The sequence below is a fragment of the Thunnus thynnus genome, chromosome 23 (assembly GCF_963924715.1).
Source record: "Thunnus thynnus chromosome 23, fThuThy2.1, whole genome shotgun sequence".
In the NCBI taxonomy this organism is placed as follows: domain Eukaryota; kingdom Metazoa; phylum Chordata; class Actinopteri; order Scombriformes; family Scombridae; genus Thunnus; species Thunnus thynnus.
Window position 1 is genome coordinate 24,053,541 of NC_089539.1, and position 16,121 is coordinate 24,069,661.

General features: G+C 39.7%; 1 protein-coding gene across 2 annotated transcripts in view; it reads right to left on the minus strand.

Moving 5' to 3' along the window:
• Positions 1–16,121, minus strand: part of LOC137175613 (uncharacterized) — a 249,120-nt gene that overhangs the window by 17,592 nt on the left and 215,407 nt on the right. For both annotated transcript variants that reach the window (XM_067581398.1, XM_067581399.1), the window contains 2 exons: positions 4,177–4,344; positions 3,253–3,420 (listed from right to left, as the gene is read on the minus strand). In XM_067581398.1, coding sequence (XP_067437499.1) covers positions 3,253–3,420; positions 4,177–4,344 — 336 coding nt within the window. The remainder of the gene's footprint in view (positions 1–3,252; positions 3,421–4,176; positions 4,345–16,121) is intronic.

A 16,121-nucleotide genomic window follows, 5' to 3' on the forward strand; every position in this document is an offset into this window, starting at 1 on the left:
TACAAACAGTGAAAAAGAGCTCTCATTAATATTAATGACAACATGCTGCTACTTCAATAAAGACGTAGTGACTTCACCTCTTAAACTCTGCAGCTCCACCAGTGACTCCATCTATACAAACTCATGTTGCGCAGCCAAACACAAGTTAAAAATCCACATGAATATTTCAGATTCTACTCAAGATCCCAACATTTATAATGATATCAAATATGTCAGGATGGATGTTGGGAAAATAGGAGGAAAATGATGTTCAACATATCGACATTATTTACATTTAATGGAATGACGTCGCCATGAAAAAAATCACAGCATCTTGTGTTTAAATATTTCTGTTAATATAAACACTGCACAGCTTCATAATAGTGTTGGAACAAGTAAATACTGGATATTATATTTGTTGCTGTCTGATTGAGATTTTTGGTTTAAATTTAAAGAACCAAATTTAAAGTGAAGTAGGACTGGGCAATTAACCGAAAATGTATCAAGACCGACATTAAGACCCTCTCACTGACTTAATCTTTCTCATGTTGGTTAAGTCGGTTAATAATTTCCCCAATGCGTGCGTTCATGAACTGTCCCTTTAAAACAATACTATGTTGTGTTCAGTCATGTGCCTCCGCCCCGTTCAACTAACGTTAGTGCGAGTTCACTCAAAGCAAACTGGCACCATGGATGACACAAGCACTGACACTGAGCCAACAAATAGGCCTCAACCTGAGCAGCTTATGACTAAAAAGAATACCGTGTCCGTGGTTTGGACACATTTCAGCTTCAGTGAAGACGACACAGAGCAAAAATAAGTCAAATGTAAACACTTTGGAAAAACAATTTCAGTGACCAAAGGTAACACCACCAATCTGTTTAATCACTTGGAACACAACCACATTACCCAATATGAAGAGTTCATGGCTCAAAAAAAGAGAGAGACTGACAAACGCTAAAGTGCTTCCACAAAGCAGCTGACGCTAACACAAGCATTTACAAATGCCGCACATTATGCAAAGGATTCAAGAAGATGGAAAGAAATAACTGATGCTATTGCATATTACGTCATGAAGGATATGGATCCCGTAGCCACTGTGGAACATAGTGGGTTTAAACATCTTGTTAAAACCCTCGACAAAAGATACACTGTGCCATCGCAAAAATATTTTTCCCAAACAGCGGTGCCCAACATGTACAAAACATGTCGTGAAAAGGTAGCTGCTGAACTCAAATCTGTTCAGTACTTTGTAGGAACGTCTGATCTCTGGTCAAGTACAAGGATGGAGCCATACTTGAGCCTTACGTCGCACTACATTGACGATGAATGGAACCTGTGCAACAGATGCCTGAAGACGGCATATTTTGCAGATGATGACACATCAGAAATGATTGCACAGGGCCTGAGAAATATGCTGTCTGCATGGGACCTCATGGAAGAGAACCTCATGACCATTACGACAGACAACAGCACTAACGTCGTCAAAGCTACACAGCTCAATGGACGGACACGGGAGCAATGTTTTGGACACAGGTTGCACCTGGCAATCGATAGGCAACACATCAGCTGATCAGACACTATGCTACAGTTGAGCTAGAGCTATCTTTTAGTTCACTTTAAATAAATACTGTAACAATAATAATTAACTATTCATATAGCAATGTTACAATGTGCTTCATATTACAATGTTAACTTCACATTACAATGTAAAACAACGCTACAATGAGTCATCATTAAAGTAGAAATAAAAATTACTCTAGAAGTCTGTTATTAATCTATTATTAATTAAGTAGCTTTGAATTAAGAGATTTCTCCTCATCTATTATTTTGCAAGTTTGTTAAGTCTTTAGGTATAAGTCAAACCCTCAATAAAATAATAATTCATCTTTTCATGTGTGTGTATTTCAGAAAATGCAATGGAAGATCAACATGTGCAGCAGGAAATGAGGGTTTGCAAAAAGATTGTCAGTGCTTTTTCCTATAGTTGGAAAAAGAAGAAGGCACTTGTGAAGGCACAACAAGAGCTGAACCTGCCACAACACAAGTTGAAAACTGCATGTGCCACCAGATGGGGATCAATGCAAATGATGAGTGCAAGGATCCTTGAGCAAAAGAAAGCCATCACACAGATCCTCGCTGATGATGAGAAATCAAGGCAACTTGTTCCATCTTGGGCTGACCTGGATGTCTTAGAGGCTGTCAACAAAGCTCTCTCCCCATTGATGGAGTTCACAGATGTCCTGTCAGGAGAAGAGTATGTGACCATTTCATTTGTGAACTCTGTCCTACACATCCTCCATTCATGAGTGCTGGCTGAGGAGGAAGATGACATGGAGCTGACTAAAACAATCAAAACCTGCATCCTTGAGTACCTTAAGGAGAAGTTCTCAGAACCCATCACAGAAGAACTACTGGAAGCATACACTTCTGCACACCATGTCCCCACCATTCAGGAAGAAGTCAGAACAGAGATGATGGAGTCAGCAGCTGCAGTCCACAGGGAAAGTACCCCAGAGAGCACAGAGCTGTCTACGTCTTCATCATAAGCAAAGAAGCTTAATCAGCGGTGTTGCATTAACATTTTCACACATGGCGTTATTTAAAATAATTTATTTTGTTTGCAAGAGATGCAAGTTATTATTTTCTACTTTTTTTTAGGGAACTTGCTTTTTACTTTAGAACTAAAATGTGACCTTTTTCACAAGACATTTTCATTTCAAGTGATGTGTGCTTTGATTTCAACTGTTTGAAATATTCAATAAATAACCATAAATAGTTTATCTGTGTGTGTTTCAAAAATTAATTAAAAAATACAAAGTTAACATATGTTTCATTGGAAAAAAAATATCCCAGTAGTTCAGCATGTTTACAGTACAGACCTTGTCAGAGAACTATGAGGGCAGTGTAAAAAAAAAAAGCATATAAAAAAAATAATTGTTCATTAATCATAATCGAGGTAAAAGTTTGAAATAATCCTGATATTGATTTAGTCATATCGCCCAGCCCTAAAGTGAAGGTAAAATTTAATGTAAAATTAAAGAGTTTCAGAGGTTCAGAGTGAATTATCCAGTGTAGATTTTTCTTGTTATATGAAGGTTTTAAATGTGCAGCTCAACATTGTTCTGACAGTCAATGGACTAAACCACTGAAGAAGAAAATAGATCCTCAGTGTGGATCAGCATAATATCAGCTTTATGTCTGCAGTTTAGTGTCACCACAACTGTCACATCATATTTATCTCAGCACAGAAGTAAAAAATGGTGTCTGACCCCAGAATCTCCAGTCTACAGTGTGGACTCTCCAGAAAATCACACAGCTGCTTCACGTCACACACGTCGTTTCCAGACAGCTCCAGATATCTCAGATGGGAGGGGTTGGACTTCAGAGCTGAGGCCAGAGAAGCACAGCTGGCCTTTGACAACCTGCAGGAACTCAATCTGAATAAAGAATAAATGATGTAGATTAAAATCCATTTATAATCCAATCAGATGTGTTCAGGTTTTAAATGTGTAGTTCAACATTACTATGTCCTCCTCAATGAGCTTTTCACTAAAATGAGCAGAGTAACTTTGTCATTGTGTTATTGTGGATCATCATGATGTCAGCCTTCTACAGACATCATCCAAATGTCACCACAACATTCAGACACATATTCATGTCAACACTGATTCATAAAAAATACTTGAAACACCTGCATTTAGATCAGTATGTGTGTGTGTGTGTGTGTGTGTGTGTGTGTGTGTGTGTGTGTGTGTGTGTGTGTGTGTGTGTGTGTGTGTGAGAGAGAGAGAGAGAGAGAGAGAGAGATTATTGTGAAGGATCAATATCAATTATCAGACATTATTCATTAAAGACATTAAATAATATAATAAAGAAATATTTCTCCTTCAGCAAGTAAACTTGATCAATTTAAAACAGATATTAGTTGAGAGGATCTTCTGTATACAGATGTGACTCTTTACCAAAAGTTATAAACATTCATTTACTTTAACAACTAACAGTGGACATTTTCTACACTTTCTTTAAGAATCAGTCAGCTTTTATAACTACAGACTAAACTTTGTACAGTAAAAAAATGAAAATATGGAAAAAAGAAAATGAACTTCACGGATGTAAGTTATGTATGTACATAAATTAGGTTCAGTTGTTAAACATTAAGATCAACAATAGTAACAGACAGTCAGTGAACTGACCTCAGAGTCTCCAGTCTACAGTCTGGACTCTCCAGAAAATCACACAGTAGCTTCACGTCACACACGTCGTTTCCAGACAGATCCAGATGTCTCAGATGGGAGGGGTTGGACTTCAGAGCTGAGGCCAGAGAAGCACAGGTGGTCTCTGACAACCTGCAGAGCCACAATCTGAATAAAGAATAAATGATGTAGATTAAAATCCATTTATAATCCAATCAGATGTGTTCAGGTTTTAAATGTGTAGTTCAACATTACTATGTCCTCATCAATGAGCTTTTCTCTAAAATGAGCAGAGTAACTTTGTCATTGCGTTATTGTGGATCATCATGATGTCAGCCTTCTACAGTCATCATCCAAATGTTACCACAACATTCAGACACATATTCATGTCAACACTGATTCATTAGGTTAGATTATTTTTTAGTTTGCACATGTTAAAATAACAAAATAAAATATATAGGCAGCAAAACAAAAGAAATAAAAATAACAGCAAACTTTCAGTAAGAAACACAAATAATAATCATTCAATGGAACTTTTCTAGTCCTACCCCTTTTTATAATTTATTAATCAAGTCAAAGCCAAAAAACATTCAAAACAACACAAGAGAATAAAGATAACTTGCATAGAACCAATAACAACAAACAAAAACAACACAAGTCAAAAAGACACTCCTACCAAATCATATTATTCCAGACCACCTCTTTGTTCATCCATTCTATATCTGTTCAATGTTATTTTTAAAGATTTGTTTAAACTTACTTAATGTTCTACATGTTTTCATTTCTTCATTATGGTTGTTCCATAGATTAACTCCCTTTATTGTGATAATAATAATAATAATAATAATAATAATATTTATTGAGTTGACTTCCATGAGTTCATTCATAAAATTGATTCATAAAATGCTGCTGAATTCAGTCAAGTCTGAAATTACAGGATCAATATGAAATCAGACATGTTGAACTAAACCTGTTCATTATTTATTACATGACCTCCTTCTTCCTGTATTTGGTAGTTTAGTAGGTTTGTGTAATTAAAACATGTTATTGGTGGCAGTAATGATTCCTCCTGTCCATACTGACTGTGAAGTGGTCTCTTCCTAACACAGCTACACTGTAGGAAATGAGTTCATAAGTTCAGCTGAAGCTGATATGAGGCTTTGACAGTTTGGTAGACTACCACTTGATTTGTCTGACTCAAAGTTACAGACTATTTAGTTCAAAATTCCCTCTTTGAGTTATGGTCCCTCCACTGCAGCTCAGCAAGGAAACACTGAAGAAACACAAAAATACTTACTTGATATGTGTAACTCAGACTGCTGAAGCCTCATATTAGTTTAAACTTTGGAAATCATTTTTACACAGAATAAGACTGTGGATTTTAAATTTAAATTCTACAGATTTGTGCTCAGGGAAATCCCAAATATGTATTAACCAAACATGTGAACTTCAGTGAAGGATTTGAATTGAATATATAGAAAAAACTGCCAAAGCTAAAGCCAGTGAACTGACCTCAGAGTCTCCAGTCTACAGTTTGGACTCTCCAGTCCAGCAGATAGAAGCTTCAATCCTGAACCAGTCAGACCATACTGCATGAAGTTTGCACTCAGGTCAAGCTCTCTCAGATGGGAGGGGTTGGACTTCAGAGCTGAGGCCACAACTTCACAGTGAGTCTCTGAGAGTTCACAGCCAGAAAGTCTGTAATGACACATATATTACAACATATGTTATCATGAAAGACGACACTTTATATTTACTTCCTGCATTTGATGATGAAACAGTTTGACATTCCCTATTTTGATTAACATTTGCTCTTCACATCAGTGATTCAGCTCATCTTTTTTAAAAATACATATATTTTTTTCTGAGGCATTTTATTCCTTTAATGTAAAGCGACAGTTGAGAGATAACAGGAAACAAGAGGAGAGAGAGAGACAGGGAATGACATGCAACAAAGGTCAGCCACCTGAATCAAACCACTGATATTGTGATTATATGACATGTATCTTAACCAGTAGGCTACCAGAGCACTCCTAGTTCAGCTAATCGTATCTCACTGTGCTTGGATGAAACAATAATTCTCATCACTCTCTCTCATACCTGCAGACTTTTAATCTTTGTTTTGCTTTAATCTTGCGGATGAAGGGAGAGAAAATGGAGTTACATTGAGGCTTGCATAATGTGCTCAGTCTGTCTGTGTGATCTGATCCCATGTCTGTCTCCACAAAGTTAGCATGAGGACATCTTGATAAGAAAAACATTTTTACTGTCCACTATTTTTAATTTTTAATTTGACTGCAGGATATTTTTACTCAGTTCAACTCAGTGAACAGTTACAGTTGAGAAAGATCATCTCTCATTGCTACCTGCTGTCAGGTTCACATCCATAAGCGGCAAAATTTAGTGACAGTTGACAAACACAAATGAAACAAATGGCTTGACAATATCAGACCTGTACATATCAAATATTAATGTAATTCAATATTTAGATGTGCAGGACAGACGACTGCATGATGTTTAGTTGTCAACATTCTTTTCTGAGAATCTGAAAAACTGATTCAGCGCACAAACACAATTAACAAACCAATAAGGTTGAATTATTTTCAAAATGATGTCATCAGAAAGATGTTATCAGGGTATCAGCATTAAAATATAACATTGACCTTTAATGTGTATAAGATCTCTTTAAACAGTCTGAATTCTATCATTCTGCTCTTATATATTCATCAGACCTCTGTGCATTTCCTGCTACTACTCTTCTCTACACCAACAAGAGAGAAAACACCTGAGAGTTTCTTTCTGTGACTAACAGAATGTAAGAAAGACTTAAAAACAAGACTGTGTAACACGACTTCCCTCTTTAAAATAAAAAGTTGAATTCATGAGAAATAAAAGGCTCGGTTCAACACACTCAGGGGTTTTGTCTCGTATGACCAGTAGTTTACGGAGGCTAATGTAGGTTAATGTTAGCAAACTTTAGATATTGTTGTATAACTGACATTATACAACATGTAGTTCTGACCAAGCAATCTGATTGGTCAACTAGACATTTAGAACGTGCTCAAATCAGCATGACAGCACACTGACGCTGAAATGATAGTTTCTGCGTCCATGAGGGTCCGTGTGACGTAAATTTCATCAAGTTGCTCAAATGAATAATGCCTCATCACTCTTATCATATTGCTGGCCAAGTTTTATATACATTAATGTAAGGTGTTAAAATGTAAACCCTCTTTTTGTTCATTTAAAGAAGAAACAGAATCCTACATTAAAACATTGTCTACCACATGCAATAGAAAAGCTGTGAAGACTATAAATTTGTGCTCCAAATTTAATAAACTAATATAATTGTAATTGTAATGTACATTTATTTTTTATATCTTTATTTTCTACTGCACCATTTTCATTTCATATTTATCTGTAATCCCTGGCGTTGTATATTTGTTTGTTCTATATTTCTGTTATATTACTCCATTTATGTTATCTGTATGTGATATTGAAGTTGAATTAATAAAAATATCACTCCGTCGTTCATTAGAACTGTACACCGTTTATGTACTGTGTTGCTTTGCTAATGTCTTTGGGTTATTTTGTTTTGTGGGGATCTGCGGTGAAAACCCGGATCGGAGTTTTGAGTTTTCCTCCTTTTATGTTTGTGAAACTGGATTGAACTGAACTGATTAGGGGTTGTGGGGAAAACAAAACGGACCCTTTACCGACTGGATTGAACTCTGAGACTGTGGGACGAGTTACACACACACACACTGAAAATCCCGAACCCTTCTCCACTCGTTATCGTTAACCGGCTCCCCCATAAATAGTAAAACTGAATCATTTTCCCTTCAGTTGAGTTTATCTCAGCTTCCACTCCGGCATCCTCCATCAGCTGTGCCGGTGAGTCGGTGACACGGAGCTACTAGCTTAAAAATGTCTGTGAAGTTTGCGGACGTAGCAGCTAAATCTGTCCATGGATTTTTTTTTCAGATTTTTTTTTCTTAGTTACAACAGGATTGAGCTGGCAAAGCAGTTTTGTGTTTATAAATGTCGTATTTATTCAGTTTGGGAAATGTCGCGATCTCTAGAAAGCATTAGCTCAAGTTGGCTGGCTGACTCAACAGGGACTAGAAATCGTCTCTGTTGCTTGGTCGTTACTAAGGGTCAGTCTACTTGCTGGAGTAGTAAACTAGGTTTCATTACATAGCAGTCTAGTGACGTGAGTGATTGTTTTCCAGGTATTAGTCATATCCCTATGTATTTCCATAGAAACGGATATAACACAAGAAAAAAGTTTTTTTATTTTTAGAGCGAACTGCCTCACAATATAAATACATTTTGTTTACATCTTTTATTTTGTTGGTAAATGTTGTATAATCGCAATATTACCCTCGAGGGTGTGATTTACCGTCATTGTTGACACGACAGTGATGCGGTAAGCATCACGTGTAATATCACTTAATTACTGAATCAGTTTGGTGATTTACTGATCCCTCGTGCTCACTATGAAATGACTCAGAAACCATTAAGAAAAATAATGATGATGAAAGCAAATCTCTCTGACTTCAGAAATCACCTTTGGAAAATGATACAGATCTTATTTTAAACTCTTAATCATAGCAGTAAAAACAGTGTCTGTCTGATTATATATTATTTGCAGAAGCTTCTCATGTAATAATAACTTCACTACATTCACTGATAACTGTAAAATACTGATATATGTTCTGTAATAAAACCTCAACCACAACCTCTAAAGTCCTTCATTTGTTTTACCAGGTTTGAATGACGCCTCCGTCACCCAAAGGAAGATAAATAGAAGAAAAGACTGTAAAATCCAATAATTACTAGAAATAAATAGATTAACTGAATGACTTTGAACTGACTGAATTTGAAACAGCTCAAGAACATCTGAGATTAAATATAACTGACATATTATTTCAGCTATGAACAAGTAGAGCACTATTTTAACAATAATGAGAATTTTATATTATTTATATTTGAAGAACTAAACTACTAATCTGCACTGATTTATAATGTTAATCACATCTGGACTTACAGAGCCTTTCTGCAGTTCCTCACAGCTGGGATCAGTCTCTGTCGTCCCCCCTCTGATGTGTTGTACTTCATCAGGTCCAACTCATCCAGAACCTCCTCTGACATCTGCAGCATGTAGGCCAGAGCTGAGCAGTGGATCACAGAGAGTTCCTTCTCTGATCTGTTCTCTGACTTCAGGAACTCTTGGATCTCCTGATGTACTGAGAGGTCGTTCATCTCCATCAGACAGTGGAAGATGTTGATGCTTCTGTCAGGAGAGATATTACCAGTGTTCATCTCCTTCAGGTTGTTGATGACTCTCTGGATGATTTCTGGACTGTTCTCTGTCTGACCCAGCAGGCCTCCTAAGAGACCCTGGTTGGACTCCAGAGAGAGGCCATGAAGGAAGCGAGCAAACAGGTCCAGGTGGCCATTTTTACTTTGGAGAGATTTCTCCATCGCTCTCTTCAGGAAGTCATCCAGAGATGAGTCACGGCTATCATTATTTCTGAAAAAAGCAAGAATTTTCCTGAGAATTGATTTGCTGCATTTGAAGTCTTCTCCCAGGAAGTCCTTCAGTACCTCTGTGTTGCTGCTGGTGTAACAGTGGTACATGTAGACTGCAGCCAGAAACTCCTGAATGCTCAGATGAACAAAGCAGTAGACTGTTTTCTTGGAGAACACTTTCTCTCTTCTGAAGATCTCTGTACAAAATCCTGATAACACCGAGGCCTCTGTGACATCAAGACCACACTGCTCCAGATCTTCTTGGTAAAATATGATGTTTCCTTTCTGCAGTTGTTCAAACGCCAGCCTCCCCAGCTTCAAAAGAAGTTTCCTGTCAGCTTTCGTCAGCTCCTGTGGACTCGTCTCATGTCCCTTATCATACTTGTTCTTCTTCCTCTTTGTCTGAAGCAGCAGGAAGTGTGAGTACATGTCAGTCAGGGTCTTGGGCAGCTCTCCTCTCTGGTCTGTAGTCAACATCTGCTCCAGAACTGTAGCAATGATCCAGCAGAAGACTGGGATGTAACACATGATGTGGAGGCTCCTGGATGTCTTGACGTGTGAGATGATTCTGTTGGACAGCTCTTCATTACTGAATCTCTTCCTGAAGTACTCCTCCTTCTGGTCGTCAGTGAAGCCTCGTACTTCTGTTACCCTGTTAACACATGTAGGAGGGATCTGATTGGCTGCTGCAGGTCGGGAAGTTATCCAGATGAGAGCCGAGGGAAGCAGATTCCTCTTGATGAGGTTTGTAAACAGCACATTGACTGATGACTGCTGTTTGACATCAGATACGACCTCCTTCCTGTTGTTGAAATCCAGTGAAAGTCTGCTTTCATCCAGGCCGTCAAAGATGAACACAACTTTACAGTCTTTAGACTTGAGATTTTCTGCTGTGACCTCCTGTAATGTTGGATGGAACTTATGGATCAACATGAGGAGACTGTACCGTTCATCTTTGATCAAGTTCAGCTCCCTGAATGAAAGTGGAATCACCAGACTGACATCTTGATTTTTTGAGCCCTCTGCCCAGTCCAGAGTGAACTTCAGCACTGAGAAGGTTTTTCCAACACCAGCGACACCGTTCGTCATAACGACTCTGATGTATTTCTGTTTGTCAGGTAAGGGTTTAAAGATGTCGTGACACTTGATTGGAGTGTCATAGAGGGTCTTCATCTTGGAAGCTGTCTCAAGCTGCCTCACCTCATGTTGGGTATTAACGTCTTCACTCCGTCCCTCTGTGATGTAGAGCTCAGTGTAGATATCATTGAGGAGGGTTCTTTCATCTTCATCAATTCCTTCAGTCACTTCTTGAAATCTCATCCTCAGACTGTTCTTATAATCTGAAACATCCTGCAGACCAGTTTCTGCTGAAAGAAGGAAAATATAGATTTGAACATCTATCAGTGTGTTTACATGCACTTACATAACCAGGTTACTCAGAGAAACCAGGTTATGTGGGTAATCTGGGAACATGTTAACATGCACAGTAGAAACCTGGTTACTGTAAATCAGCCAATCAGTGATCAGATTTCTCCTCTACACTGACCTTATTCTCAAAGCATGACTTTCTTATTTTATCAGTATTAGTGATAGAAGACGTTTGTTAGTCCTGACTTTTTCGTCTGTTTTGCTTTGTGTGTCTGAGTCAGAACTTTTCCTCACAACATGAATGAGTCTGAATTCAACAAACAGTGATATGTTAAATGGTGGAAACCAACTTATTTAGACTTCTAGAGGACACTTTGTGTTAGTTGAAGTTTTAGTTGGACTTTAAATACAAGAATAAATCACTGTGTAACGATCTCTCCTTTCATTCAGCTGCTCCACTTTCCCATCTACAGCATTGTGTTTTATTACATGTTATGTATTTACAGTGGCGTGTTCTATGTAAAACATTGGTGGGGCACCAACTACTTCAATAAATAGGCTGCATAGCAGGAAAACTACAGTACTTGCTCTTAATACTGATGTGTTTGTTAAAGACGACACGGATCCAAGAAACACTTTTAACAACAAAGTGGCTTCTAGCAGGTCTGTACACACATACAGAGAGAGAGAGAGAGAGAGAGAGAGAGAGAGAATGAGTGAGAGAGAGAGAGAGAGTGTGTGTGAATGAGAGAGAGAGAGAGAGAATGAGTGAGAGAGAGAGAGAGAGAGAATGAGTGACAGAGAGAGAGAGAGAGAGAGAGAGAGAGAATGAGTGAGAGAGAGAGTGAGTGAATGAGTGAGCGAGAGAGAGTGAATGAGTGAGAGAGAGTGAATGAGTGAGAGAGTGTGAATGAGTGAGAGAGAGAGTGTGAATGAGTGAGAGAGTGTGAATGAGTGAGAGAGAGAGTGTGAATGAGTGAGAGAGAGAGAGAGAGTGTGTGAGTGAGAGAGAGAGTGTGTGAATGAGTGAGAGAGAGAGAGTGTGAACGAGTGAGAGAGAGAGAGAGTGTGTGAGTGAGTGAGTAAGAGAGAGAGAGAGAGAGGGAGAGTGTGAGTGAGTGAGAGAGAGAGAGAGAGAGAGTGTGAATGAGTGAGAGAGAGAGAGTGTGAATGAGTGAGAGAGAGAGAGAGAGTGAGAGAGAGAGAGAGTGTGAATGAGTGAGAGAGAGTGTGAATGAGTGAGAGAGAGAGTGAATGAGTGAGAGAGAGAGAGTGAGTGAGAGAGAGAGAGTGTGTGAATGAGTGAATTTTTGAATTTGAATTTTAAAACACCTTTATTTATCTAGTCGTCAGATCAACAAGCATTAAAAAAACAACAACAGATTCAGCCCAGCATGTGTCCAAAGCAGAGCTCCTCCTCATCAATGGAGCACAGAACATTTTTATAACACCACACAGAAACAAAACAGTCCAGATCATTCATCAACCTGTAATAGTTGTGATCAATTTTTAGTCTGCTGGTTATCATTCTGATCAGTACGGTGATAACATCAAAAGCAAAAGAACCATTTATCTTGTTCTTTCTGCTGATATAAATGGCCATCTTAGCTTGGCCCAACAGAAAGTTGAACAACTGGCACTTGTCGCGAGTCCTCCTTGAGTATTTATAACCCAGGATGAAAACCTGTTTGGAGAAAAATTCCCCAAACTCACCAAAGAGCCTCTCCAAGAACAAAAACAGAGGAGTTAACCTCACACATTCCAAAAAACAGTGAAAAACAGTTTCTCTCTGAGGACAGAAAGGACAACACTCAGAAACACTTGGATTTAAAACAGAAATAAAAGCATTTACAGGCAGGACGCCATGTAAAACCCTCCACTGTAAGTCTCCCACCTTCCTGGTTAACGGGGTTTTATAAAGTGCTCTCCATTGAGGCCTCACCTCAGCACTCAGACCCAGGTGAGACCTCCATGGTGTGTCAGCACGCCCCCCCAACTTGGCTTTGTTCACCATCTTTACCAACAGCTGGTACATCATTTTTCCAGTTAAAACATTCAAGTTTGCACCTCCAGGTACAGCACAGTTCAACAAAACACCAGAACAGTCTTTAAAATCAGGAGTCAGTGTGATTGCTGGAAAAGGATCAGAGTCGGTGGGTAAAACAGAGCCCTGGCAGTGTGAGACCAGGAGGTTCTGTTCAGTCTGTGAGAGCTGGTCTCTCCACACTCTGAGCTGGTTGGCTAGTAGTCTCTCTGAAAATACTCCTAGCTGAGAAGCCAGAGCAGAAACCATCTCTAGCTTAGGTCCACACAATCTCACCAGCTGACCCAGTGTGACGACTCCGGAGGAGACAAACCTCTCCATCATTGAGGTTCCCAGTCCACAGAGTGTTTTAAAACGTAGTCCATAGACGACAGGTTCCTTTAAAATCCAGTACAATGAGCTTTCACTCAGCGGCCTGTGCTTCTTAAACATGCCCCACACCTTGAACAGCCCCTGATAAAAATCAGAAAGCCCACTCAGTCTGCGGTTCTGTAGATCCATTAAAAACAAATTCTCAGTCAGTCCTTGACCTCCACCTTGGCCCAGGATCGCCCGAGCCACAGGCCTCCACACCAGATCAGCAGGGCCGGTCAGCAGTCTCTGAATGTGCTGGAGGCGGAAAACAGCACCCCTACTGGCCAGGTGAATCAGTCCTTGTCCTCCGTCGTCTTTAGCTAAGAACAAGACACTCTGTGGGATCCAGTGGAGATGATCCCAGAAAAAGTCCACGATCACCCTCTGGATGTTTGACAGAAGGTTAGCTGGAGGATCAACAGAGTACAAACGGTGCCACAACATAGAAGCAATCAAATTATTAATAACCAGAACACGACCTCTAAAAGATAACTTTGGTAAAATCCACTTCCATTTTTTTCAGTTTGCCTTCAGCTTTCTCTAAGACATTTTCCCAGTTCTTAGAGACAGTGGTGGGATCTCCGAGGTATACCCCGAGGTATTTGATGCCTCCTTTTTTCCAGGTGAGCCTCCCAGGTAAGCTGAGCTGCTTTAAACCATCACCTACCATCAGAGCTTCACTTTTTTCCCAATTAACTTTTGAAGAAGAGATCAGACCAAAGTTTTCCACACTGTCAACTAAAGAGTCAATGTCACTCTGTTTTTGGACCAGCACTATGACATCATCAGCATAGGCAGAAAGCTTAACAACAGAGTTGGAACCAGGGAGATTAAAACCAGAGAGTCGTGTTCTTAGTTTGTGTAAAAAAGGCTCTAAGGCCAATGAGTACAACATGCCTGAGAGGGGGCAACCTTGTCTAACCCCCCTCCCCACCTTAAAAGGAGCACTTAAACCACCATTTATTTTAAGTACACTTTCAATGTCTCCATGCAAAGCCTGGATCTGGGCTATCAGACCTGGATTGAAACCAAAAGCTCTGAGTGTTTGCCACAGGTACATATGTTCAACCTGGTCAAAAGCCTTTTGTTGATCTATGGATATCAGCCCAAGATCTAACCCCAAAGAACTGGAGAGGTCCACAACATCTCTAATTAATGCTATGTTGTCTGTTACCAACCTGCCAGGTACACAGTAGGTCTGATCCACATGAATGACCTGCTCCATCACCTTCCTCATCCTGTTGGCCAGAACCTTGGACAGAAGCTTATAGTCGGTGCAGAGGAGAGAAACAGGACGCCAGTTTTTAATATCCTGTAACTCTCCTTTTTTAGGGAGGAGAGTCAGGACTGCTCTTCTGCAACTTTGAGGCAACCGGCCCTTCTTCACACTGTCATTGAGGACCATCAGGAGGTCCCCACCAAGCACCGACCAGAAAGTCTTATAGAAGTCGGCAGGGAGACCATCAATGCCCGGGGATGTTCCACCCCGCAAACCCTGCAGTGCAGCATACAGTTCTTCAGAAGATATCTCATTCCCCAGCTCTGCGTTGGCGTCCTCCGAGACCTTTGGCAGATCTGCGTAGAAGAAATGAGACACCTCCGGATTCTCGGTGTACTCCGACCTGAACAAGTCACCATAAAAACTCGCTGCAAACCTGCGAATGTCAGCCGACTCCTGCAGCAGCTGCCCAGTATGTGAGCGTAGTGACATCATCTGCCTCCTCTGCCCATTTTTCCGCTCCAACCCAAAGAAAAAGTGAGAGGGAGCGTCCATCAAAGCCACATTTTGAAACCTACTGCGCACCACAGCGCCCCTTGCAGAGGTACCCAGCAAGTCAGCCAAGACAGACCTTTTAGTCTTGAGGTTCTCAATGTGTCCTCTTTCTCCTGTGGAGTCTGCAAAAGCCTGCAACTCCACCACTTCTCTCTCCAGAGCTCTTATAGACCTGGCCATGTTTTTGGAGACATCGAAAGTGTACTGTAGACATAGTTTCTGGATCTGACTTTTCCCAATATCCCACCATTGTTGCAAGGAGCTGTAGAGGGATTTTGTTTCACTAAAATTTTTCCAAAAGAAATTAAAAACATCTTTAAAATTTCCATCTGATAAAAGCGATGTGTTAAAATGCCAATAAGCACTGCCAGATTGTATTTGTTTGATAAAAACAGAACACTGAACCAAAGAGTGGTCGGAAAAACCAACTGGACTTATAAAAGAACTTCTAAAAACATTTAAGTGATGTTTAAAGCAATAAAACCTATCGAGCCTGGCCATGGACAAAAGGTTGTCCTTAGTGTGGACCCAGGTGTACTGACGGTGGCTTTTATGAAAAACTCTCCACACGTCACTCAGCTCATGAGCTTCACTTAACTTTAAAATGCAATTTTTAGAAGCCACGTGTGGCTCTGGATGGTTCCTGTCCATTTTTGGGTTTTCCGTACAGTTAAAATCCCCTCCAAGGAACAGAAACTCATCAGAATGTCATTTTTTAATTACATCACTTAAAACGTCATAAAAGTCAAGTCTTTCAGACCCTACAGTTGGTGCGTAAAGGTTGATAAATACCATTTTAACTTTTCCAAAATCAGCTCTTACTTTTAAAATTCTTCCTGCCACAACTTCCTCAACATCAATGTTAATGGG